The following is a 27567-nucleotide window of genomic DNA, read 5'->3' on the forward strand; positions in this document are numbered from 1 at the left end:
TTATTTCATATCTTAACAATCAATGGATATAAAATATGTGGAGATATTGACAAGGGAAAAATTGTAATCAATTTAAGATGCTAATATGGAACTTTTTTATTGATCAGTTTAATCACTTAATTTGAGGGAAGGGAAAGGAAGGTATCTTTATTTTAGCCAGCTGCAATCATCACTTTATTAGAGTACATAAAAAATCTGGTGCAACATTCAAGTAATAATATATCGATTTACCAATCAATTGTGAAATATTATGACCTATCTGATTTGTCACTTGTCAAGGATAATTAGTCATTTAAATTCTCCTCAATCCTATTATAATAAAGTTTATATCTGAAGCTTAAGAATTCAATGAATATTGAACCGATTGAGTTCTCCATTTTAGCGAATCTTCATATGGGTCTTAGGATGGTTTTAGGGTATTTTCAAGATTAACTCTTTTTTCTCTTTCGACTACAGAGCCCCCAGATGCTAGGGACACAACCACTAGTATTATTTTATTGTAAAGATGGTTTGTTTTTTAAAAGGACTATATATTTTATCATTCTAGCGGCTGCGCCCCTAGCAATTAGGGCTCTTAATGCGTTGAGGAGAAAAAAAGTCTGAAAAAATTTCAAGACTTAAATCTGAAACTTACAATTAACCAAAATAGCCTAAAATTATCCCAACACCTAAATATGAAATTAAAATAGCCTAAATCCATTTCTGGACCTGTGTGAAGCTTCCCTAAAATTGTGAACTCAATCAGTTCAGCAGTCAATAAAATCTTAAGCTTCAGACAAAAAAACTTACTCCTTTGTATAATTTTTATCGTCATAAACATGAATAACATTCTTTGAATTAAGTTTGAAAAGGAATTCTAAACTATTTGAATTAAATCAAGAAAATAACAAGCTAATGATATAATGAGAATGAATAAAACAGCTACTTGAATCCCAGCACAATAATAAAAATATAAAAAGGCACATTAAGAATAAATAGAAGAAAAGTATTATGGCCATTTACAGCCGTATCACGACCTAACTATTCACCTAATAACCTGGCATGTAAAAGTGGATTCTCTTAAATTAGTTGTGCCCATATGGTAGATAAATGATGCCAGTAAAAGCAATAACCGCTAACTTTTTATATTTTTTTAATATTTGATATAATTTATTAATGTTAGTATATAAATAAGTTTCAGCCAAATAGCTTACTATCCTATAATATAAAGTTTTTTTGTCTAAAGCTAAAGACCTCGGAAATAGCTGATCCAAATGGGTTGGACTTTTCAGGGAATGGATTAGGGTGGTTTTATATTTTTTATTCACCTCTAAAGGCTAGAAGCGTGGCCTGAAGTCCTATAAGAAAGAAACAAGGTTTCTTCGTCTGAAGCTAAAGACCTCAGAAATATCAAGTTATCGAAAATTGTTAACAATTTGGTAACATCAAAGGCGTAGCAAAGTAAAAAAAAAGAAAGCTATATTTTACTTCTTAGGACAATTCTTAACGTAATACAACTTGGTTTTACGGGATAATGTCATATATCCTGCTCCTATTTTCAAGAAGTTAGTACATCCAAATATGATTATAGCAAAATATCTTTTAATCTGGATATAAAAAAAAACTGAAGATTCATGATTCTAAACCAAAAATGTGAAAGTCTAAAGTTATATATGATATTATGTGTATGTATATTAAATCTACAGCTGACCAATAACTAAGTTAAGAAAAGGGGGTGGGATCGAGTTGGGTATATATATATTTTTCTTACCATGTTATTTAGCTGTGTAAAAGAAGATCTCGGCGACATGCCTAAGAACCAATCACTAGCTCTATATCTAATTTCACTATGCATTGGTTCATAATTTATTCATTTCTTGTGTAAAAAAAAATTATTACAGATTTTTCTGAAGTCACCCGTTATCACTATCACATAGTTAGGGAAGGCAACATGAACTTTCTATACATTTAATAATGGATATAATAAACACACTATATCTGTTAATAATCCATGCTTGATATTACAAGATTATGGGCACTTTGAGTACAAATAAATACAGCTGAAAATACCGGATTTATTTGACAAGAAAAAGATTGTGAAACTAAATATAACCATGACTATATTCTCATCCCTGTTCTAGCTCCCCTCTTCCTTAACTTTTAACACCCCCTTTTTTCCAACATATTAGGTCATAGAATGGTAACTTCTCCTAGTCCCCCGTCCCCCTTACAACCCCCCTGCACAAACCGCCCACTTCCCCCTGGTGCGGCTAAGCTGCGCCTGTGTAAAGCTAGGGCATCATATTCTACCTTCCATGCTCAGGGTGTGGCTAGAATATAGCTGCAATTATTTTATCCCAAAAAATCTTTCGATAATAACATATTAAAAAAGTTTACTAAACTATCTTCTTGTAAAAAGTAGTAAGGATTATTGTCTGAAGCTTAAGATGGTTTTGGGCTATTTATAAAAATTTTACTCTAGGGATGGTTTTAATTTATTTTTCTGCTCCCCCACCCCCCCTTACACCTGTGGGGATAATACATCTCAAATCTAAATTTCATTAAAACCTTTTAAATTAATTCATTTCCATGAATAATATAAATACAAATTTTACAGCTAATATTTTCAGCATTAAATTTTTTTTTTCATAATAAGTGAATGCAACACCCCTCCCAACCACTAGGACCAACAAGCCACATGGGGGATACCCGGCACTCAGACTCCCCCCTGCTCTCTGTGTGTCGATGAAAACATGAACATACACACTCCCACACATGTATACGTCAAACACACACACACATACATGCATTTAAACATAAACACCCACACACACACACACAGAAGTACACAAACACACAGAATCGTATTATATGATACATTCACATATGCTGCAGAGGGGTTATCATAAAATGAAAGAATGGCAGAGAGGGAGGAAGCGTTGAGGGGGGGGGGGTGAAAGGAAGACGTCGCGCATTCCTCTCATATATGTGTATACATGGATAGATACATTGGCTTGATAACTGCATACATACGGTGAAACTCATCCCCCCCCCACCCCATCCCTATCAAATATACTCCCCCCCCCCTCTCTCTCTCTCTCTAGTGCATGAGAACTAGAATTTTTAATGATTGAAAATCTTAACCAAAATATAAAAACTTTATTATACATGAGAAAAACTCTTTTTTTGACCAACAAGATTAACGTATATGTGTGTCATTTAAAGCGAAGCTGCTTTTAAACTCTCACTTGTAGGTTGGTTGATACAAAATGCTATTGGAACATAAGAATTATAGAAAAGATAGGGATAGCATGAAAAAATAATCAACCCGTGCTCAAACCATACAGAACCCTAAGACAAAAATAACTACAACAACGTTAACGTTAACTATCTCCCCACCCTTGAAATATTTTAAGTTTAAATGACGTAAAACCACCAAATCCCTTTCATAATCTGCTATACTTTTACAGTAAAAACAGCTTAACAGGAAACTTTTCAACAAAAATCATCCAATTTAACCCAAAAAATTCACGAAATCTAGGTATATAATATTAAATTGTTAACCCAAACCCACTCTAGCTAATTATTGTTCTATAATCTTTGAGCATGTTAAATATACAACAAGAGTATTATGAATTATCCCTCCAATGAAAAGTGGAGCTTATATGTCCACCGACCCCCTTTCCCATTATTTTAGAAATATGTCGGGGGTGTAAGTCCGTAAAAAGAGGAATATTTTTAGTGATGTAGGACTAGGTAAAGTTTTGGACACGTTGTCCCACAGGGCTAGGGTTTGACTATTTCCCTTATCTTACATAGGATTTGAATGCAATGACATATATTTTTTAAAACTAATTTTATACATCTAAATTGGAACTGATGATCTATTTAGTAGTGAAACAGTTGTATTCCATAAATAAAATGATAAAAAATAAGTTGTATTTATATATTAATAATATCTTACATCATGGGGATTTATTGGTGTTCCTTTGTCAATTTGAGGGATACTACCAAGTATTCTTATGCTTGTGAATATGCTAATTTTTACATCATCCCGACTAAGACGCTCTATACAAAAGAAGTTAAAGTTCTTGCCTAAGCTACCGGAAATATAATCCTTCAATATGCAAAGATATTTAAATATAAAAAAAACAAACTATTTAAAGCCTTTGAAAGATTATTAGTCTTATTCAATAAATGTTAATTGTTAAGTAGATTGGGAATAAAATTAACGCCATAGTAGACAGGCATCGTAATGTGTTTTTTAACAGTTATAAATCTATCTCAACCATAACATTTATAAATTAGTAACTACTGCTGCTTCATAACAAAATATATTTCAAAGAAAAAAATCTTCATTATCAATCGCATCTCTTGTAGAAGTGAATCAAGCAATATTAGCTTGGTCGTTTTTAATGTGTGTTATACTTAACAGGCAAAGATTTTTTTCTTTAATTGAGTTCATTGTTGAAATGGATATATTATTACTTGGATCTTTCTAGATTTTCATGTTCTATAAAAAAGTAAAACTCACAGCGGGCTAAAATAACGGTACCCCATCCTATCCTACTGGATGGACGAACTAACCAATAAATTAGTCAGCAAGCTAAATTGCCGACAATTTTTCCCCTGTCATAATATCCACATATATTCTAAATCCATGAATATTGACAATTGAAAAACAAATATAATAATAAAATCATAGCAAAGCTTAACTTTGTATTTGAAATTAATTTCCAATATGAACCCTCTAATGTTACAAAAGACTAAAGGATGAGCAATACAGACGTGTGGACAACCTTAGATATAGAGATGTTACGTAACTAGAAATGCAGATGAATAAAGAGAGAGAGTGTAACTATGTACTTTTGTACACCAGTAAAGTGGATCCGGAATCGGAATCTAGGCTTTGAATAGAAGATCCAACCCATAAAAGAAAAGGCGTTATGAAAAGAATAAATAATTAATATCTCGGGACACTCTAAAGAGTTCTATGCTTATGTTATGTTTCTTTTTTAGAGGCTATATTTCTAGGTAGGGTGGTGGTAACCTTTTCCAAAATATCTAAAAACCTAACCAGGACAAATGAGAAGCTACACTGTAAAGGAAAACTATATCGGTTCAGCGGCTAAAGAGATCCTTCAATAGACACACATACACACGCAGACAGAAATACTGTTAATTTTATATAGGATATGCACTAAATCGCAGGAAGGGAGGGAGGGGACTTAGGCTGTAACATAAAATGGTACCCAAAGTTTAACAAAAACACCTAATTACTTTAGGTAATTTGATTTGTTGGTTCAAACTAGTATGTCCATTTTATTACAAACAATAAATTAATCTAAAGAGGTATATTTTTATCTTCATTGGAAATGTACATCAATTTAATCCGTCGGAAATAAAACGGAAGACATTTAAATTACATAAGGAAATATATAATTTCTCTAGTGCTATTAAAGATAAAATTACCCAAAAAAGAATCCCCTCTTTTATAAAATTGATTTAGAGAAAATATATCCTTAATCCCTGGCAATGATGTGTATCTAGATCCGCAATACTGATGCTAAAAACAACTAGTCATCCCCAACAATGAATTTAAAGGTGATACAAAAACTACAAAACAAAATTCAACTAAAAGCCCCTCAAAAGCAAGAAAGTAATTAATATATTTTTTTTTCGGTATGACTTCGAAACTGATTAATATCCGGTGAATTGGAACCAGTTCTCAGCCATACTGAAAAATCATATATAGCATCGTATAATAGACAATTTTCCACGAATATTAAAATAAAAATCACAAAATCAATACCAAATGTTAACCATCAGCCCCGCGGGGCTAACAAACTGGTTTTAATCTTTCATTTTAATATCGCGGAAAGCTGTCTATAATACGATGCGATAAACAACTTTTATAGTTTCAAAACTACTCGGTTTGTCCTACCGTGTCAGAGCTTCCCTTTATGGATGTTGTAATCCTTGTTAAAAGATATCCGCCAAAAATTTAATAAATTGTATCCCTCCTAATGAATGAGAAAAAGGCATGTTAAAAAGGGACAATAGAAAATGAATATTAAATCCTAAACACTTTCATAATACAAGAGAAATATTATTATTATGGTGCAAAAATTTCAAAAATTGTTTATTTAGCACCAAAATATCAGACACCCTTTTTTAAATTTAAAAGAGAATAATAGCTATTTTACGCAACGTATTATTGACAACTTTTCTCGGATATTAAAATGAAAAATTATAATATTATCCAGTTTTGTTAACCCCGATGGATTGAAGGACCGGGCTAACAAAACTGGCATTAACTTTATGATTTCTATTTTAATATTCGCTGAGAATTGTCTGTAATTCGATCCTATACATAATTTTTTACTATGGCTGAGAACCGGTTTTAATTCGGCGGATAATAATCTTAAAATGTATTTCGAACCAACGCTATAAATAAAATGCAAAAAAAGTAAAAAAATCGCTCTTGTTGGAGGAAAGCCATCGAGCTTTGAAACGGTAAACCCAAACATGTATGCTAAATTAACAGACTGCCCTTTCCAGTGGCTTGTAGAAAATCTTTGCATATAATAAAACAGGACTTACAATGTATGGAGCAGCACTGCCAAGATCAGCCATGTCTAGGTATGGAAACAGGCTGAGTGAGGTTGACCGATACAGACTGCTCGGGTCTCTCCTAGACCCCCCAGTAAATACCTAAAATAATAAAAAAAATATTAGTCAGTTAAGATATTAAATTCAGGAAAGCTTTTTGAAATAACCAGGCAGGTTTTTGATTTATTTTATTTCTTAACTTCAGATACCTTTAAGCTAGAAATAATTTTATTTTCAAAGTACGATTTTAAAAATCGCGCAACCTTGCTACCATAAAATTAAGAATTCCAGCAATAAGTAAATTGATGGAAAATTAAGCTTCATCCCAAAATATTTCACGCACAGACAGACATAATTTTGACTTGTGGATTAGTCTATCCTTGTTTACTTGAAAAATATATGATCATATATAGGTATCAATATATGATATAAGAAATTATTTTTTTTTTGTCGAAAGCTTAAGATTTCATTAACTACTGAACCGATTCAGTTCTCCATTAGCGAAGATTGAAATAGGTCCCATAGTGAATTCTATTTTATTTTTAGATTTAAGTCTTCGGATGGTTCTAAGCTATTTTTCAGTCCTTACCTAACCCAACCAATACAGAGCTAATATACTATAGAAGCCGCTAGATAAATTGAATATCATTTAGGTAACTAGTTTTTGTGTGTAATTTCGTAATTTTTCAGTTTGTTATATATTTCAACTATGTACTTTGATAAAAAAAAGATTACGTGTTTTTCAGTTGATGAAAAGGGTATTATAAAATGGTGTGCATCTTCTTCCGCTGAATATTCTCAAAAAAGTTTAGCTTTTGCTATTGAAATATTATGTAGTTTTATTGATTTAATTAGGAATCTAAAGGGATCAAAAAATGGCCGATAAATTGATATATAAAATTACCTCTTCTGTAGATTACAATTAGTGGTTGAAACGATTGGACATTCAACTTAATGAACCAACTAATCAAAATTCACTAAAAGTACCCTAAGATGTTATGTTAACAAATAAGAATGTCATTATAAAACTTTGGAGACTAGTGAAAAAAACAGCCCAATGTCCCCTCCAACCCTGAGATTCAATAATAAAAAATTTTCAGAAATGAATATACACCTTGTCAAAAAATAGCCCAAAAGAAAAAGAAGTAACACATGGTCTCAAGTGAAATCAAAAACCTTTTACTGGCCCCCCTCCTCCTTATTTTCATTTTCTGTTCAGGGATACATCAATTACTAAAATCAGTCAATAAATAAGGAAATTATGCCCCAAAACATGAATATCCTTGTAATAAGGTTTCCCCTCTGGTATACTGGATTTACTTGATTTACCTCACTCAACTTTCTGGCGTGTTGTACAGTGAAAAAACTACCCCCCCCTTATTTTTGATTTTCTTCAAAATTAAGGGGGGGGGGGGTTAAAAACTACCCCCCCCTTATTTTTGATTTTTGTCAAAACTAAGTGGGGGGTTAAAAAACTACCCCCCCCCCCTTATTTTTGATTTTTGTCAAAACTAAGCGGGGGGGGGGGGGTTTCGGTGCTCCGGTCTTCACATGTAAGCAAGCACCGAATTTTTTTATTTCAAAACATTTTGAAACTTTCTTTAGGGAACTAATATTGAAAGCGTAGGGGAAAGGTAAATATCAAACCATTTCCTCATTTGGGGGCGCAGCCGCCAACGATAAAAAAAACTAGATAGTAAAAAAATTGTCAGATGTACAGATAAAACAGGTTGTAGAGGAGCGCCGCCATGAACAATTACAGATTCTTATCTGGGGCATCACCATCACATTCACTTTCATTCAGGGATCTAAAGGGATAAGACAATGGCCAATAAATATATATATATATATATACCAATATACCAAATGATAATGCACAAAATTACCCTTTTTATAGATTACAATTAGTGGATGAAACTTAATGAACCAACCAATCAAAATTTTTGGGACTGTGCACAGCCCAATGTCCCTTTTAGCCCTGACTTTTATTTCATCATCAGAAATGCAAAACATGAGCTAGACAATTCGTCGAAAATAATATTTTTGTTTGTGTTAAAATTGGTGGGATAACCTATTCTTAAGTAGCTATACTTAAAGAAGAATCCTTAGGATTCACTGCTTAGTAACATAGTATTCCTTTAGAGACTATGGACGCAGCTGCTAGCTAGACTAGGATTAAGTATTGCCAAACAGATACATGATAAATATTTATCTAGAGCTACTCAAATATTTTATATCAATATATTCTGGGATCTAAAGGGATAAGACAATGGCCGATAAATTGAGGAACATCCCTAGTGATAATAGACAAAATTAACCTTTGTTTAGTTTACAATTAGTGCTTGAAACGTTTGGACACATAACTTAATGAACCAACAAATCAATATTCATTAAAAGTCCCAAAAGTAACTAAGCCAACGATAAAGAAACTTACCAATCAAAATTTAATTATAGTCCCCAAAGTTGTTTAGCTAACGAATAAGAAAATGTTATTATAAATATTTGGGGACTAGTGCAATAATATGCCCAATGTCCCCTCCCTCCCTGGAATATATTACTGAAAAATAGTTAATAATATGGCAATCAAGATACTTTTATAGTGATTTATACAGCAATCAATGTTAAATCCTTTAAGACAAAATATAATCGTTGTATAATTATCATTCCAAATATTCATAGAAAAATTATTATTTGAAAGAATTCAAGTTTCATTTTGCTTAAAACTTTTTATTTAAATTATGCAAATTATGTATTAACACTGAGAATTTTAATATTTTACTACAATAATAAAAAAACAAGAAATAGCCGAAGTAATAAAATTCTTGAAACAAAAGAAAAAAATTATTTTCATCGTGGCGTAACGAACCCAAATTTGATCTTTAAAAGAAATATTCCAAAAAAGGAAGATTTTTAAAAAATTGTTGGATATTTCTGGCACCTTCTATAATCCTTTACTTTTAAAATGGCGGCATTTCCATAATAATAATAATGTGCCGGCTGGGCGGTGAGACCATTACAGACCCGGGGACACAGATAAAGATAACTTTTTTAGAAACAGATTAATATCCGCTGGATTAGAACCGGTCTAAGCTATATTGATAAATCATGTATCGTATCGTATTATAACAAATTTACTTCGAATCACGAAATAACAGTTTTGTGTGACATCTCAGGGTAACTAAACTGATTTTAATCTTGCAACTTTTCGTTCTAATATCCGCGGAAATCTGTCTAGAATACGATACGAGAAATAACTAATAATATAATTAAAATGGCATTCAAAACCATAACTAACTAAAATAAATTTTCATCTATTTCATATTAGTAATTGGATGTAAGTTGAGATCTCAAAAATATAGGAAAAATCGTTTGTATACATATATTCATTGGAGAGTCTTAATGAGATTTAATTTAAACTGTTGTGCTAAACATTTTATATAAGACACATCTCCATTCTATCATAGACCACCCATGCCTTACCCATCTTTCAGGTGGTGCTACCCTTACAAGAATAGTTATTTATCGCATCGTATTATAGACAGCTTTCCGCGGATTGAAAACGATAAATTATAAGATTAATTCCAGTTGTGTAAGTCCCGAGTGGCCGAAGTCGCGGGCTAACCAAAACAATTAATAATTATATATTTTTTTCATTTTACTATTTGTAGAAAATTGTCAAAAACGAAACAATAATTTTTCAGCATGGTTGAGAACAGGTTAATAAAAATTATAATATTACTTTGAAAAATAATTTAAGAAGTGTGAAAATATATTTCAAACCATGTTACTGTTAAGCACCATCCATGTTTTAAAATGTAATATGTAACATCACCCTATTTTATCTGAAACTGTAACAATAGCCGGTTAATAATTTAAGGCCCAGACCAAGGACAGGAAAAATTATTAGGTAAACTATTTCATAATTCTAAATTTTCTAAAATCTATTAATTTTTTATCACATCGTGTCCAGCTTCCCAGAATAACGATAAATTACAAGATTTATTCAGGTTTTGTTAACTCCAAGGGGCCGAAGGCCCTGGCTAACAATACTGGTAATAATATTATGATGTATTATTAACTAAATATGAATATTATAAAGTTAAAGATGGACTTTGACATTAGCTTATTTCTAAGATACTTAAGTATGTATAATGTCTGTCTTGTTACAGAATGTTTTATAGAATAATTATCCATCTAAATAGCTCCGTAATGTGATGTCAAAACTGGATAAGAATCAATAGATATGGGAGTATAGACATTTAGTTCATCTACAATGGTAGCACATCTACTTTACAACTTGGGTGTGTGTAAAGGGGCCGTCGATCTTGACAATTAACAGATCCACTCAACTAATAAAAATCTAGGAATCTTGATTTTACTGTGTAGATTCCCCTTTTCTAATAAGTAGCCGCTCATTAGCTGCTTTTTAGCCGGTTTTATTACATGTGTTAATTTTCCGAATTTCTAAAGATGATATCTAAAATTATTTATGTAAGTTAAAATAGAACACATGAGACATGCTGCACTATTCATGGAAATAATTTCCTTGTTAATTCATAAATATTATGTATTGTGTAAGTTAATGAATTCAATACTGAACAAGCTCATAAACAATTTTTCATAGTCTTATTTCACTCCTTTAAACACATTTTTCTTTGATTACCTGCCCCTCCCCCCCCACCCTCTTAAAAATACACACTAAATATAATAGGTATAATCCATAAAACCAACTACCCCTTGCTTTTAACCTAACCAAAATAAAGGCATTAAAAAGTTTTTTTCTGTTTCATTTCAAGTGAGCTTGACGATTCATCTAAAAACAAAAATATTTCAAGAAAAAAATAATGATATTTTGAATATATTGATTCCCAGGTGTTTTTACAGTAATCTTTTTCTTGCATTTTATTTGGATTGATAAGATTTGTTGAAGTAGCATTAATACAACAAAAAGCCAACAACTTTTTAGTTGGTAATCTCCATGGAAAAAGATAAGGATTCATTTTAAAATATTCTTCTAGTTGTTTTGGGGGCCAGGGGGGTGGGGGGTTAAATCTTTGAGCCTTGGTCGAACGCTTATTACGTGGATGATTTTCATTTACACTTTTCATGTGCACTCGCAGCTGGCTAAAATAACATTAACCCAAAACACACCTTCCCCTCCCCTACTACTGGATAACCGAACTGACCAATAAATTAGGTTCAAATTAGCAATCTAAATTGACGACTAATTTTCCCATGTCAGTATATCCCCGGTATATCCTATATCATTATCCATTACTAGAGATATTTTAGAGATGTTCAAAAAGTTACACCAATAAGAAGTAAAAGAAAACCCTTGCCAATAAAGTCAAACATTTCTGGATAACAAAAGAAACACAAAGTGCAAATAAAAATTATAAGAAAAGCAATATCTGTCTCTCTGAAGCATGCATCCAAGCCTTATCTACATAATTTAAAACAAAATAATGTGGGCGAGGTACAAAACTAAAGAGATGGCATCTCATAATTAATTGATCATGGTTTAACTTTTGTCCTTTATGTAATTCTTTTTCAATTTGTTTTTGTTTAAATAAGTTGCATGAATATGGGGATATCTTTGTTGAAAAACAATCTATGTAAAAAAAGATTGGATTAAAAATAATGTCTGCCTTAGAAACTAATTTAGAAGAAGTATAATTCAGCTCGATATATCATGCAGACTTTCCCTCAAAGTGACTTGTCGAGCACATACCCAACCTCCCTTGTTTTGAAACAATTTGAAAAATAATGGGGGTGGAGGAGAAGCCACCACCCCCCATCCCAAATTCAAGATTTTGAGGGAAAGCAAAAAAATTTATTTCAACTAGCAAAATTTTACAGCTCTGTTTAATTTCTTTGTTGGATAATGTTTTAATAATGTTTTTTTTTCTTCAGAAGATAGCCCTTTAAGTTTTTTTAGGCTAAAAACATTTTCAATAAATAGAAAAATGTATTTTTGTTCAATCTTTGTATTATCGTTTTTTATTCAATGTTGCAATTTGCCACTCCTACCCTTAATAGTTGAAAAAAACACAAGCTCGTGTCAAAATTCCATACAGGCGAAGCTTAAAAACTCAGAAAAAGGAAAAAAAAGAAACATTAATGTAACAATGTTAATCTGACGTAAAATTGATAAGAATGCAAGATACCTTATAAAGACATACTTACATTTACCGACGTAATCAAAGATATGCTAAGCTTACAAATGTTGCCTAATCATCCCAAGAAACAATCATCATCCTCATGTTTACTTACCGATATGCTTCACTCCAAAGATTTAAACTTAAAGAATCTTCATGAAAAATTTGAAAACGATAGGACAAGTCTAAATTGTGTATGTAAGAAAAGACACAAGTACAAAAAAGCTTTGCTTTAAAAATAAAAAAATATTAACACTAATAATATCTTAGTGTTTTTCTTTTCAATATTATAGAAAAATACAATGATGTTAAAAATAAAGGCGACTCAAAATCAAGGATATGGAGTTTCTATGCTGGGCATTTAAAAACTTGATTTCCGAGTGATTTTATTTATGTAAAGATGAGTATTAACTAAAAACTATTTTTGATGCTTATATTAAGTTAGGTAAATTCAGAAAAGCCCCACGAGGTAAATACTTTTTAGGGAAAATGCTCCAAAAAGAGGCTATATTATTATTTAAAATTGTCAATATGGGAGGAGGGTCTTAGGGGTCTTAAAGTTGGTCAAAAATTGCTTTAGAATAATCAATAACGGTAAAAATCTAATGATCAAATGCTCTGCATGCGCCTATTTAAGTTTTTCTGGAAAACTCGCATTTAACTAGTACTAGAATTTATTTTAGCAAAAAAGATATAAATACGAATACTTTCAAAAATGGTTGAAATAAATTCTCCTTCAAAACTGTCTTGTCAATTGTTTTTTTTTTATTTCATTTTCAGATTGTATAGCTTAAAATGTTATTGCTTGAAATAAAAGAAATATTGCCTAATAGTAATTAGCCCAAACTTTTTCTTACCAAATGGTTTTCACTCTCTCTCTGTAGATCTATTGTTATAAAGAACCAGGGATATAAAGTGATAAGACAATAGTCAATAAATTGATGTACATCCCCGATGATGACACACAAAATAACCCCTTCTGAAGATTAAAATTAGGGATTGAACCAACCAACTAAAATTCAATAAAAGTCCCCATAGTTGTTGATCCAATGAAAAAAAACGTTAATATAAAACTTTGGGGACTAGTGTGATAAATAGCCCAATGTCCTTTCCCTGCCTGGTAAAGAACATATTGGGCGCCAGAGAAAGTGAAATTTGTTCTCGCTATTGTTTTACTTTGTTGATATTTTGACCACTAATTATATCAAATTGGATCAAACCGTAATTGGTCCAGAGTCGTCGGGCAAACGTCTAGAGTGGAAAAAAGTGATGTGCCTTTGAGAAATAAGAATGAGAGACAAGCATATGTTATGAAAATCAATGTATAGTATGTTTCTTTCTCACAATTAAAAGTATCTAGGCAGCACATATGTATGAATGTAGGTGTTTATTTAAGTATTTTATTAAAAACAGCTAATTATAATGACGTTATATTTGTAAAAAAATTGTACAAAATTTTTTTAAGACATAAAAAGCTTAATCAGTCACCAATCAGTCATTTTAGAGGTTTTAATTAACAGTTACACAAATGTATTAGATAACAAACTGATAATATGATTACAAATATTGGACGATGGATGATTAATTGAAACAGCTTGATATAAGGAAAAAACTGAATCTAAAGGTAAAAGACAATGGTCAATAATTTTATGTACATCACCAATACTCCTGTAGATTACAATTAGTAGTTGAAACGTTTGGACAGTTAACTTAATAAAGCAACCAATCAAAACTCATTATTGGTCCTCAAAGTTGTAAAGCCAACGAATAAGAAAACGTTATTTCAAATCTTTGGGGAATAATGTGTAATAAACAGCCCAAAGTCGTCACTCTCTGAAAAAAAAGTCTTAATTTTTTTTGTTGTGTAGTAAAAACACCCCCTGTGTGGCGTAGGGGTGTGCTATTCATCTATTTGATGTGAATTGAAACGTTAAAATTGAGAGTAAATAGTGGGAGCAACAATAACATGACCCGTTTTGTTTTCAAAGTAACAGGAGGTGTGTGTATCTGTCATTATTAATTCTTCTTAATCCTTGTATAAAGTAACAGGATGAATGTCTGTCTGTGCTAAAGGATCTTGCTAATCGCTGGACCGATATGATTTTCATTCACAGTGAAACTTCTTCTTAAAGGCCAAGGAAAGTTTTATAACAATTATAGGGAAGGAAACTTACCCACCCAAAAGAAAAATATCCCCCCGCACAAAAGAACTAAAAACAAAAGTGAAGGGTCGACTTATCCTCTCCTTCCTAACTCAAGTACCCCCTTGAGGCGTCTAGGGGTGTAGTCGCTAGTATTTAATATAATGATTGTAAATCTACTCTGTAGCATATTTAATTAAACAGAGAATAATAAAAAAGCACTTCAAAATGTGTTGTTTTAAAACCAGTGTCATAAAGTTAAAAAAAATGATAAGTTTCATAATAAAAACAAACTATGTACACTAAATATAATTCCTTTTACTTTCTCTTCTATAAAAAAAAAGAATTTAATTCTTTGAAATCCAAAGTTAATTTGTTTAAGTAAGACATCATTTGAGTTAAACATTTTAATTAAACTTCTGAGAACACTTTCTACAATGAAAGTGAAGTAAAATGTTATGTCCCAGTTAATTTCAATTAGTCGCTGCTAAGTCAGGTAGGCGCGTTAATAGTAATTTATTGCATCGTATTACAGACAGCTTTCCGTGGATATTAAAATGAAAGAAAAAAAAATTAAAAACAGTTTTGTTCGCCCCGTGGGGAAGATGTGTTAGAAAAACATTTATTAATTACCTAATCATTTTTATTTTAATATTCGTGGAAAATTGTCTGCAATACGATGATACAAATGATTTTTCAATAAGGCTCGAAACCGGTTCTAATCCAGCGGATATTAATTGGTTTTAAAGTCATACTGAAAAACAATATAAGAAAACATTCTCAAATTTTATGCTTTTTTACACCTTTAATAGTTTATGCATTTTGATCTATTTTTAAAATAAAAATAATATCAATAAAATCGCCGGAAAAGTCCTTGAATAAAAAAAATGTTAATTAATATAAGTTTATAATAAAAACCATCTGACATTTTAATTATTCCGAATAGGTAAATCTAAACCAGAACTATTGCGAGAACAAATACCGTTTGTGGCTAGAAAAACTTGTTACACATTTTTTTCTTCTTCTTATGATTAAATTCAAACTATTACACTTTATAAAACTAAATTCTTTTTTACTTAAAGTTATTCAATGATTATCATTAATAGGAGGGTGTCCATTTTGTATTATGCGGATTTGAAGCAATTTTAATGCCTAATTCATTTTATCAAATTTTATTATTTTTGACATTTAAAGCATTATTTAATTAAAGAATTTCTACAATTAACGAAATGTTGATACTAGGGCACATAAGCTTCGCTTTCATTTAATTGTTTTTTTATTAGGGAAGCTACTCTATAACTAGAAATGCCATTCTGAAACGTTTTGTGGAAACGTTATTTACTCATCTCCTATGAAAACTTCTCAAATCTTTCAATATTTTTTTGCTTCGGTACTTATGGATGTTGTCATCCTAATTTCGAATAACACTAAATATATTATTCTTTTAAGGGTTACCAGACTAACATCACCATATATTAGGCACAAAAATAAACAAAGAATAAAAATATCGTGCAGGCGTTTTAGTAATCCTTATGAAAAACAAGTCCGATTACGGTCATAACACGCAAAGATAAAATAAAGTACCATAAGTCGACCAACCAATTACAATTTGAGTTTTGAAAAGAAAAAGTAATTTCATTAGGAGGTGTGGGGGGATGACTTTCGCATGGCGATTTCTATTGGAAGGATGGAAGTTCCCTCCCCTAAAATAGTTATAAAACTTTTCCTAGACCTGTAAGTAGCTTAACTGTAAAGAAAAACCATATCAGTCCAGTGGTTAGCGCTATCGTAAGCTAGAAATACACACAGATATATAAAAATACTATTATTTCTTAATTTATTGGATTGCTATTACAAGTTGATAGACAGACAGATAGACAGAAGATGTTCTGTTTGTAGTGCAGCTGTGCTCCAAAATGAAGAGGCAACTTGAAAGCCTGTATTTTGATATTTAATAGATAGCCTTATTTGATACTAATAAATAAACTTGAGCGACAGCATTTAACCATTTCTTACAGAGGAGTGCAGGAGGGATTAGGTGTACAGTACACCCCCTTTTCTGGTGAAAAAAAGTAAGGGTGGAGGGGTTCTATCATTGAATATTGAAGTACATTAAAAGGTTAGAAAACTGCTAAATTCAGAGAGGGAAAGGTACCCAAATGTTTATGAACAAGTTTCTTTTAAATTTTTGGACGAAAAGTTTTGGATTTATAAACTTGCAGTGCCCTAAATTTTCAACCCATAATTATTATTTACAGTTGGGTATATTTGCTAATCATCATTAGCATCGTAGATAATTTTTTTTCCATATTCTTATCCCTTATTGTCCATTGTTAAAGACAGCCATCCTAATTTACGTGCGTATTTTATGACCAGGGCCTTTTCTGAGTTTTGCAATTTAAGTCATTAAATTTAAGATGATATTTAATACCTAAAATGAAAAGAAATATAGTTATGGTCCTTTTCGTGACAACACCTCTTAAGGGGCTTTTCGTCATTTTTTCACAGTAGCTTTTGACAGATTATTTTAGGTTAGGTTAAGTTAAGTTAAGTTAAGTGATTGCCTCGCAGGGATAGGAAATGGCCCCGCAGGATTAGATTATTAAAATATAGGAAAAACTACTGTGAAAAAAACGACGAAACGCCCCTTAAGAGGCGTTGTCGCGAAAGGGAATATACATTTTTATTTTATTTTACAAATCTCATATTTTTTAGGTAGATTTTAACAGTTAGTATATTCTTAAATCAAAATCTTAACTTGATAATCAAAACGTAATACCTAGTTATATAAAAAATTTAAAATATGCACAGCACACAATAAAGAAAAAAAACTTTATTGGCTTCTTCACATACTTGGTAGAATGCATATGTTAAAATTTTAAAATCATGAAAAACAAATCCAAATTAAGCAGTCAAGGATAATGGAATGCGAAAACGGACAAGGAAATTTAGATTATGATTGATTGAATAATATTTTATGAATATACTAGTTGCTTCACCTCTAGGCTCTTGGCGAGGGTAGGGGAGGTCAGAAAAGTAGACTAAAACCAATCAGGAATATTTATAAAGTTTCCTTGAACAGTACAACCCTGTCGAACCAGCAATTTCTATGATTTTCAGCTTCAAACAAAAATTCGTTAAAAAGTGGATAATTTAGAATCCATACTGCTTAGAGAATTCAAACATCGAAAAAAATTGCAATTTTAGCCAAATTTCATCTTCCTCGATCCATGGTTAATACAATCCTTACCTAAAAATAGAAAAATATGAAACAATAATTAAAATGCATAAAGAAATCAGACTGTAGTTTAAGAGAAAAATTTTGTTAAATCAGGATTAGAATTTGTATGGCCTCAAAACAAAGACGAATGGATTTGCAGCTGATTTATGCACTTACAGGCGTGCACAGAGTTTTCATTACGTGGGGCATGAGTTTATTTAGAGTTCTATTTCATTCTATTTTTTAAAAATATTTAGGGGAGGGGACGGTGATGTAATATCAATTGGACTTTTACTTATTATATATATTGCTTGATATTTTAGTCGGTAACGTGGACTGAAATTTAAACTTAAATTCCAATTACGTAAAATAAAATTGGTCACGAAATCGCAAGCTTAGAATCAATAAAATGGAATAGGACAGCTCTCAATGAAAAGATTAAAATGAAGAACAGTAAGCTTTTTATAAAACAATAAATTACACTTTTGCAACAAATGATTTTAGTTTTGTTAATATATGTCACTCAATTAAAAATAATCAGTCAACTTTATGTATATTAGTTTATTAATTGTTACTGAAAACTAAGATTAATATAGCTATTTATAATATTTATGAGGCCTTTACTGAAATTTCCTAAATCATTACATTACAGTTTACCGCCGCTGGAAATAAGATGGATTAATAAAAGCAGAGGTCATCCTAAGGGCCCCTGTAACGACTTCAAATGTACTTTTAGAACATCTGAAACCATAATATATCTGACTATAGCTTTTTTTTAATCGTTAAACTCTAAAGATACTGCTCAAAATTAAAAAATTGTGTACCTCAGACTGATATGTGCCCATCATAACTATTTTTTAAAAAAATTATCACAAATCTTTTTTTTCTCACTAAAATATAGTTTTATATATCTTTAAACACTATTAGAAATTAATTCTCATGATGATACAGCTTTTAGCAAAATCTTTAACATGCTACAATAAGTGTATATACTTGGTGGTCAGCTGTGAGTGAATTTAAAACTGCGGAAGTAAAGTGTGTGTGTGTTATCTGCAGATGGTTCCCAAACTACGGAAATGTAACAGGTGACTAGACTAGGAGGAGGTGTACCGGCTAAACCAAAGCTCTGCCAGGCAAGTTAGTGAAAGGGAGGCCAGACTACAGGGTGTATAAACTGAATTGTCCACAACGAAACTGCATTAAATCAGTGGCGTGTACAGAAAATCTTTATTATTGTTCTTACTATAATTTACAATATTTTATTTACATTTTTTAATTGAAATTTATTTTTTATCCCTCATAGATTTCTACATTCACAAATAGTAAAAAAAACTAATACCTAATAAATTTTGGTGTTTATTAAACACTATTCAATTCTCTATAGGGGTAACCAGTTCTGTTAGCCTGGAACTTCGGCACCGCCAGACTAACGAAACTGGTTTAAATCTTAAAATGTTTCATTATAATAACCCCAGAAAGTTGTCTATAATACGATGCGATAAATATCTATTCTATTTCTATAAAGAAAACAATAATAGACCACATTAGAAATTCTCATATCTTGATATAAAAATGTTCTTATGTTTTAGGACCAAATTCTATGTTGCACACTGTACGTATAACACCAGAGTAAAAAGTTGAGAGAGTTGAAACAAATTTTACGGAGTAGGCATATTTTCGGATTCTTTTATGGTGGGTAGAAAAAAATCAGTGATTTTACCGTTAATTTTTTTAAATATTAAAATCTTAATATCAATATCTTTATTAATATTTTATTTTCTATTTTTATGACCATTGGGAAATTAAATTATGAAACTTTTTTCTGACTTCCCCGATTAAATTACCGTACTCTAGTTTATGAATTTGTTAAATGCTTGGAGTGCGTTGAGAGAAGATTTAACCCCCCCCCCCCCTCCCTTTCTCACTTTTTCCATAAGTTGTCTAAATGTTTTCCCTGAAGGAAGCCTTCGTGAGAAAAAAATTAAGCCCCTTTTACTCCTTCTCCCCCCTTTTAGCACCAAATTTTAGCTTCTCACTTCATTTTTGCAATAAAATTTCAAACTAAAATTTAAACTGTTTTCACATATTAACCTCTATATTGTTTACAGTATCTACTCCCCTAGCCCCTAGGGGAGAACGGGAGAGGTCAGAATATAGCATAAAACCACCAAAAGACATGCATAAAGCTAACCTGTAAAAACTTACCAGCTCATGTAGAATATTTATTAATAGTGATCTTCATTAAAATATTTACTATTCTTGTATCTTATATTACTTTTAATTATGATTGATATTAAATTTTCAAGAAGCTTTGCTTAGCCTTGCTAATATGGACCTCATTTATTATTCAGTTCGTTTATCCCGATGGAGGGGAGGGGATGGGATGAAGGTGGTAGATAGGGTTATCCTCATTTTAGCCCTCTGCAAGTTTCACTTTATTAGAGAAGAATCTGGTGTAAGATCCAAGTGATAATAAATCCATTGCTAGGCTGCGCTACATGAAATACGGAAAGAAAGTAATATAATGTGGAATAAAAAGTATAGGCGAGTATCATAGACAGGGTGTTCGTAAATTCATCATCAAAATTTTATTAGAATACTTTATACAGTCTAATTCATAAGATATATTTCCTTTGAAAACATAATTTTGCCTCAATGTTTTAACATTTTCTGTATGATAGTAGCTAGTTTAAACATCGTATTGTAAAAAGCTTTCCGCGGATATAAAAATTATAATGTTATTTACAATTATAAGATTAAAACCAGCTTTTTTAGCCCAGGTTTTAATCTTTGATTGTACATTTCTATATTCTTAGAAAACTGGATATAATTCGATTCAAGATATAATTTTTTCATATAGCTGAGAACCGGTTCTAATCTACCGGATATTGATCGATTTCGAATGAACACGGGAAAAAGTGTTCTTTCTATCCCTTTGGTTTTAAATAATACAAAGCAGTAAGGATTGTTGGTATTATGACCGTATGACTACTAGATCACTTGGGACATTTTGGATACTGGGTGGTGCTTTTTAAGAGACAGCATAAAATATCTCAGAAATGGCCGATATGATTGGGTCGACGAGTTTTTAGTTTTTTAAATGAAGTAATAAAAAAGAATTTTAAACACCCTCTTAATAAAATGTAGAAAAGGATTTCCTGACAAACATTTGATCTATTGTGTCAAATACTTTACTTCAATTTCGTGTATTTACCAACTAACATTTTAGATCATTTAATTGCAAACTTTAATGTTAATGCGGCTATCAAAATCAAAACGTATATTAGGTATGCCAATTTTACTAAATATTATTTTAAGTCAAAGTATTTATGTATTTACTAATAGACTCTAATTTATCTTTAAATATAAAGTAGCCATTTAAAATTAAGCAAAAACAAATAGAATTTAATCTTAGGATAGAAATCATAACTGCAGGCAATATTTGTCGAGATAGGTTGATGTCTTATCTTGAAAATGGTCTTTTAAATGACTTATCTTAAAATCAATCAGAATACAGGCTTCACTATGCCCTGTCTAAAGTTCAGAAAAGTCCCTTATATTGAAAGTAAACTCTTCCCACCCCAGCTCAATTATTCAGTAAAATGGATATACAAAACGTGGATATTATGGCAGGGCAATTTTGGTTGTGAATTTAGGTTGCTAATATATTGGTCAATACGTTCCTCCATTGTTAAAGAAGGTGTTGGGGTAAATTCAAAAAGGCCCTGGGCGGGGAGGCCGTTATAATAGGCCAGCTGGGAGAAACATTTTATCAGGTTATGCGAGAATATCTCACATTATCCACGTTTTCTATATCCATACAAGTAAAATATTTAATAGTAACAAAGTTAGGCTCAATATTACATAGGATATAAACCTGCGGGACCCTAAAATAATTCTTATTTCATATATTAAAAACATAGGTGGTATAGGTTGACCACACTGGTGTGTATGTACGGGGGTAATGGTTCATCTATTTGAGTAATGAAGGATCTTGAAAGAAAATTAATTAAACAACAATTTAGATGTCGGCACATTCCAGTCTTTTGTTAAATACCACTTTAACAACAATTTAGTAAAGTTTTTTTATATGCTCAAGAAAGACATCAAACTACTTAATAAATATATTTTTAATAATACTTTTAATTTGTATAGTTGCTTTACTGTTTTAAGATGAAAGTCTTGTATAAAGGCGAGTTGGCCTAGATAGTAAAAATAAAACTGCACCCTCATATGGTTAGGGATAAAGGAAAGGTGAAAAGAAATAAATAGCTGCAAAATACTGCACTCTCATATGTCCAGGGATAAAGGATAGGTGAATAGAACTAAATAGTTGCATAATACTGCACCTCCATATATCCAGGGATAAAGTAAAGGTAAATAAAACTAAATAGTTGCATAATACTGTTCACTTATATGTCCAGGGATAAAGTAAAGGTGAATAGAACAAAATAAATTCTGAAAGAAAATATTCCAAGACAAAACTCAGCTTGCATTAATGTTTTAATTTTCCATCAAAATAAATTTAAAATCATTAGGTTTCGTAGAAGAAAAAAATTACTAATACCACACATAATGGCATGTTTATATATTTCTTTATGCCTGTGGCTGCGAAACTTTGTCTCTAATGTTTCATGGTTAGAAAAGGCTTGGTACAGAAAACCTATTAAATTAAAGTCCACCTCACAAAACCATTTCAAATGTGATCTAGTTTAAATGCAGCAATTTTTAAACAACAACCTCTAACAAAAAGTCATTCAATCTAATTTTACCACACCAAATATACTAAAAACTATAACTCGTTTCTAAATATTAGTATTTTCTCCGAATCTCAAAGATAAATTGTCCTTGTTTAATGTTTAAGAAGGATACACTAAAATCTTATATTTAACTCAACATAAAGACAATAAAGGGTTTTAATTTCTGTTTTTTTAGGACCCCAAAAGTTAGAAAATAAAATTCTATTTTAAATTTTATCCAAAAAAAAGCACAAAATGATCTAATTTTGGACTTTTTTTTACAAATGCCAGGGAAGATTATTCAATATTCTCCAAATTATCGATAACCCATTTTAGAGATTTTTAACTGGGTAAAGAGCTTAAGGGCTTGGTTAAAAACTTTGAGAGAAAATGCTTTGATTTTGTGTTAAACTAGCGGCTGTCACTTTAGCCTCTAGGGGATCTGAATTCAACGGAGTAGAAAAGGGCAGAAATTGCTAAGAACCATCCCAAGACTATGATCTAAAATAAAGTAGCCTAAATCATCCAAGGACCTATGTAAAGCTTTCCTAAAATGCAGATATCAATCGCTTCTGTAGTTATCGAAATCTTAAGTTACAGACAAAAAACCTTACTAGTTTATATGATAGGATATCAACTAAAATTGCGAAGTCAACATTAAATCAAATGTGTTTAGTGTATCAGGGCTTGTGTTTTTGTAAGCTGTGCTTCTTGTGGTTATTATTACCCTTGTTATAGGGTAAATTTGTGGACCTTGAAAAAAAAGATTTAGTTCTGACCAACAAAGAAGGTGGTTAGAAATAATGGTTAACTTACATCCCATCAATTCTAATGGTTACGTTTATCCTTAAAAGGCTGGAGAATGCAAAAATTAAAGTTATCTAAAGTGTATTATCATTTTTCAAAGCACAGCGAAACATTTGATCATGTTCTAAAATATTGAAATATTAAAATATGAAGAAAAGGCGATAAAAGAAAAATAATAGTTGTTAGTGGTGAAGCTACTCTTCAAGTCATCTGTGTCCAACTATTTTAGCTGTCATTATTTCCTAATTATTCCATATTTGCCCCTTGACCCAGAGATCTAAAGGGATAAGACAAAGGTCGATATATTCATGTATTGTACAATACATCCCCAATGACGATACACAAAATTTCCCTTGTAGATTACAATTAGTGGCTAAAACGTTTGGACTCTCAGCTTAATGAACCAACAATTCAAAATTCAATAAGTTCCCAGAGTTGTTAATCCAACGAATAAGAAAACGTAAGTATAAAACTTTGTGGACTAGCGTAATAATCAGCCTAAATTGTCTTCCCTCCCAGCACATGATATATCGTTTCAACCTTAATTTCTTTGCTTTTCCTCTCGTCTATTATTGACTCCAAACCTCATCTCTTCACTTGGGATAATTCAAAAGCTACAAACAAAATTAAAATTTTAATTTTTTTCGCCTTTTTCAAATTCTTAGGTATATTTTCCTTAATTCTTCAAAAAGCTATACTTATTTTTGGCTTTAATCACCAATCATCCTTGTTTTATACACTAAAATTTTAAAACTTTATAATAAGTTACATCAGTTGACCATATACCCAATTCTATATTCGTTATTTCTTGCATCGTATTATAAACAGCTTTCCGTGGATAAAAAGTACACAATTATAAGATTAAAACCAGTTTTTTAGCCCCAAGATGCCGAAAACTTGATATAGTACGATGCTAGATATGTTTTTTTCGTACGGATGAGAACCAGTTCTAATCCACCGGATATTAATCGGTTTTGAGTGAATACCAAAAAGTATATTAAATTACACAATTTTAAAAAAAGGTTTTAGGCTACAGGGTGGCGGGAGGGTTTGACACATAAACATATCCTTATAAAAATGCCATCCTCCCTTTATTTTAATATACATTTTTTAAAAACATAATACCTATATGTGCAGTGGAGCGAGACAACTCACCACCCCTTAGAGCAAAGCCACATGTTAATGAAGAATATTTAACTCTTTGAGAAAGTACATTTACAAAAACTTCAACATTCTTAATTAAATAATTAAAATCCAGTTCTCTCACTGAGAAAAAAGCTTTTAATTAAGATGCTTAATTGCCTCCAACACAGTTTTTAGTGAAATTTCCCTTTTGAACATTCTGTACACTTTTCATGTCAGAGTATGATTAATAAAAGAAAGTATTCAGAGCGCCATCACATTCAACATTTTAAATATCCAAAAAGGGTTTAAATTGGTAAAAGGGAAAAATAGCAAATAACCTATATCATACCGTATATTCTTTATCAGGGCGGGTTTGTCTAAGAATTGAAAAGAAAAAAAAATAAGAAATACTAGGTACTGCTTTTAATTAAAATATTCATTATTCATGTTTTCAAAAATCAAAATCAACAGTAAAATGTTTAAATTATTTTACCTTTATTTCGAATCTTGTATTATCTAGTAATTAATATACATTGATTCAATACAGTGTGTGTGAATTGTCAGTAAACAAGTATTGCAATATCCATAAGTAGCGAAGCAAAAAGAGCAAGAAATGGACAAACAGACTTGACGACTTTAGAGTATATTTTAAAAATAGAGACTATGCAAAAACCAAAAAGCTGGCTGACAGAAAGATGGATGAAACAATGTATAAATTGTTTTCTATGTCAAAGGAATCAATTTCAGATGTCTAGCTTTAATTTCAGCCGAGTAAATCTCATTCCCCTTCATAGCGTTAAGGATGGACTGACGGAGAGACAAAGTGAATGGTAGAGTAGCATCGCCACTACAAAGATGGGCGTAGATTACTACAGGGATGTCGGGACGTAATTTCAATTAATATTAAAATGTACCATCCCGTGAGATTCCTATTAAAATAGAAAAGACAAAATTGGCATATTTAAAAAAAATAACTCCCCTTTAAACCAAAGACAGAGCAAAAATGTAGATTTATTTTTTAGTAAAAATATTTTACTAGTTTATTCACCAATGTATTGATACAGAATTGTTACCCAAACAATTGGACAAATTGACGCAAATCGTCAAGACGCAGTGATGCACGCTAAACAATACAGCGTCTAAACCTTTGTATTCCATATATCAATATTTATCCATAACAGTTCTTTAAAAAAGAAAAGAAAAATGTTTCACAGATTACATCAAAAATAAACTAAAATTTAAGAAACTGTGCCAATAATAAAATATTTAGATAGAATATAGGGGAAGTGCCACCTATAATTTACATCTGTCATAAGCAGATATTATTATATTTGGAGGAAAGATTAATTTATCTTCCATTGTACCATCATCTATGAATTTAAACTTTGTTTTTGAAAAATTCTGCAGTGAAAGATTATTCCAAAATAACTTGGAAATATATTAATATTCGCTGGATTAAAATTGATCCTCAGTCATACTGCAAAATCATGTATTGATTCAAATTACAAAAAATGTACCACGAATATTAAAATAAAAAAACATAAAATATTAGCCTGGGCCTTCGGGTCTAACAAAACTGGTTTCTTCTTATAGTTTTTTTTTAATATCCGCGGAAAGCTGTCTAAATTACGATGCGATAAATAACTAATCCTTCATTAGTTCATAATCCCAGTTACTACTTTGTAAGGTGCCGCCATAATCAATAATACTATGAATTGACTGTGAATTTGCGTCTGAATTGAATTGAATACTATTTATTGAAATGAATTGGTATTAAGATACGATTTAGTCGAACCAAAATACTTTTGAAATAACAGAACCTTAAAAGCAACTAGTCTACCAAATGTATGAATGCAAATATAACAGAATTAGTTTTCATTAAAACGTATGCCTTTTATTATATTTAGCCGCCCCTCCTCCCTCAAAAAGACAAAAAATACATATGAAGTGAAGAACTATCAAAATACGCATTTTTTGCTATAAAAAAACTTTGAAGATAACATTTTTAAGGCCAAGCAAAGTTCATAAAGCATTCTTACAATTTTTCAATTTGGCAGAAATTGTATAAACTAAATGCCTTTTATTTCAAAAGGCATAATAAAACTTAGTTTATTACAAATATTTGCTCTAGGCATTAGACAGACAGATAGCATTGAATAAATAACAAGGAAGGATTCTTTTTATGGGAGATTTGTATATTTTCTTGGCAATATATCACAAATTCACCGTATGTATGTAAATATATTTTTAAAATATCATTTGCTAAGCTAATTCTTATGTTATGAATAATATTTTATTGGAATCATTTTTCCCTTTTAATATAAATTCACCTTTCTACAATTGGGAAAGAGAACAATATTTACTATAGCTATTTCATTTATCACCTATCCTGAGAGAGAAAATAGGGGAGATCAGGTTAATAGCCTCACCTTCTCTCCAGGCATTATTAAAGCTTCCATGAAAAGCAAAACCTTTTCGGAACAACAAAGCCCTTTATCTATCGTCCATTGACCTATCTGTAGTTCTTACCATAAAATACAAGAAAAAAACATTTTGTAAAATGCTTTTTAAACCACTTGTTAAATATACCTATTTAGCTTATAATATACTTTGCAAAAATGTTTTTTAAAATATTAAATTAAATCATTCCATACATTAGGATGTACCTCTTTTAAATATATTATTTTTTGGCTGTAAATTTTTTAGTAACTACCAAAGCGGCAAAAGGGGGAGGGGGGATTTGTTATATCAGTTTATGAGCTCGTTTGCTTTAGACAAACAAGAAA

At 31.0% G+C, this 27567-nt stretch overlaps 3 protein-coding genes across 10 annotated transcripts in view; all 3 read right to left on the bottom strand.

Moving 5' to 3' along the window:
- The window catches only part of HSPC300 (hematopoietic stem/progenitor cell protein 300), a 128995-nt gene extending 124607 nt beyond the window's left edge, over window positions 1–4388 (bottom strand). Inside the window, exon 1 of the mRNA XM_080156580.1 lies at window positions 4350–4388. The gene's annotated coding sequence lies outside the window, so the exon portion shown is untranslated. The remainder of the gene's footprint in view (window positions 1–4349) is intronic.
- Window positions 1–4388, bottom strand: part of Hem (Nck associated protein 1 Hem) — a 124220-nt gene extending 119832 nt beyond the window's left edge. The window contains exon 1 of the mRNA XM_080156573.1: window positions 4349–4388. The gene's annotated coding sequence lies outside the window, so the exon portion shown is untranslated. The remainder of the gene's footprint in view (window positions 1–4348) is intronic.
- The window catches only part of Pkn (serine/threonine-protein kinase N), a 144423-nt gene that overhangs the window by 96563 nt on the left and 20293 nt on the right, over window positions 1–27567 (bottom strand). For 7 of the 8 annotated variants that reach the window (XR_013878340.1, XR_013878339.1, XR_013878343.1 and 4 more), the window contains exon 2: window positions 6583–6693. Coding sequence is in view for 3 of the 8 variants with exons in the window: in XM_080156570.1 (XP_080012696.1) it covers window positions 6583–6693 (111 nt within the window). In the remaining 5 variants the exon portion in view is untranslated. Of the gene's footprint in view, window positions 1–1750; window positions 1900–6582; window positions 6694–27567 lie in introns of those variants that run through there. The other variant, XM_080156571.1, reaches the window with a different exon arrangement.

The sequence above is a fragment of the Acartia tonsa genome, chromosome 4 (genome assembly GCF_053477335.1).
Source record: "Acartia tonsa isolate MP-2025a chromosome 4, ASM5347733v1, whole genome shotgun sequence".
NCBI lineage: Eukaryota > Metazoa > Arthropoda > Copepoda > Calanoida > Acartiidae > Acartia > Acartia tonsa.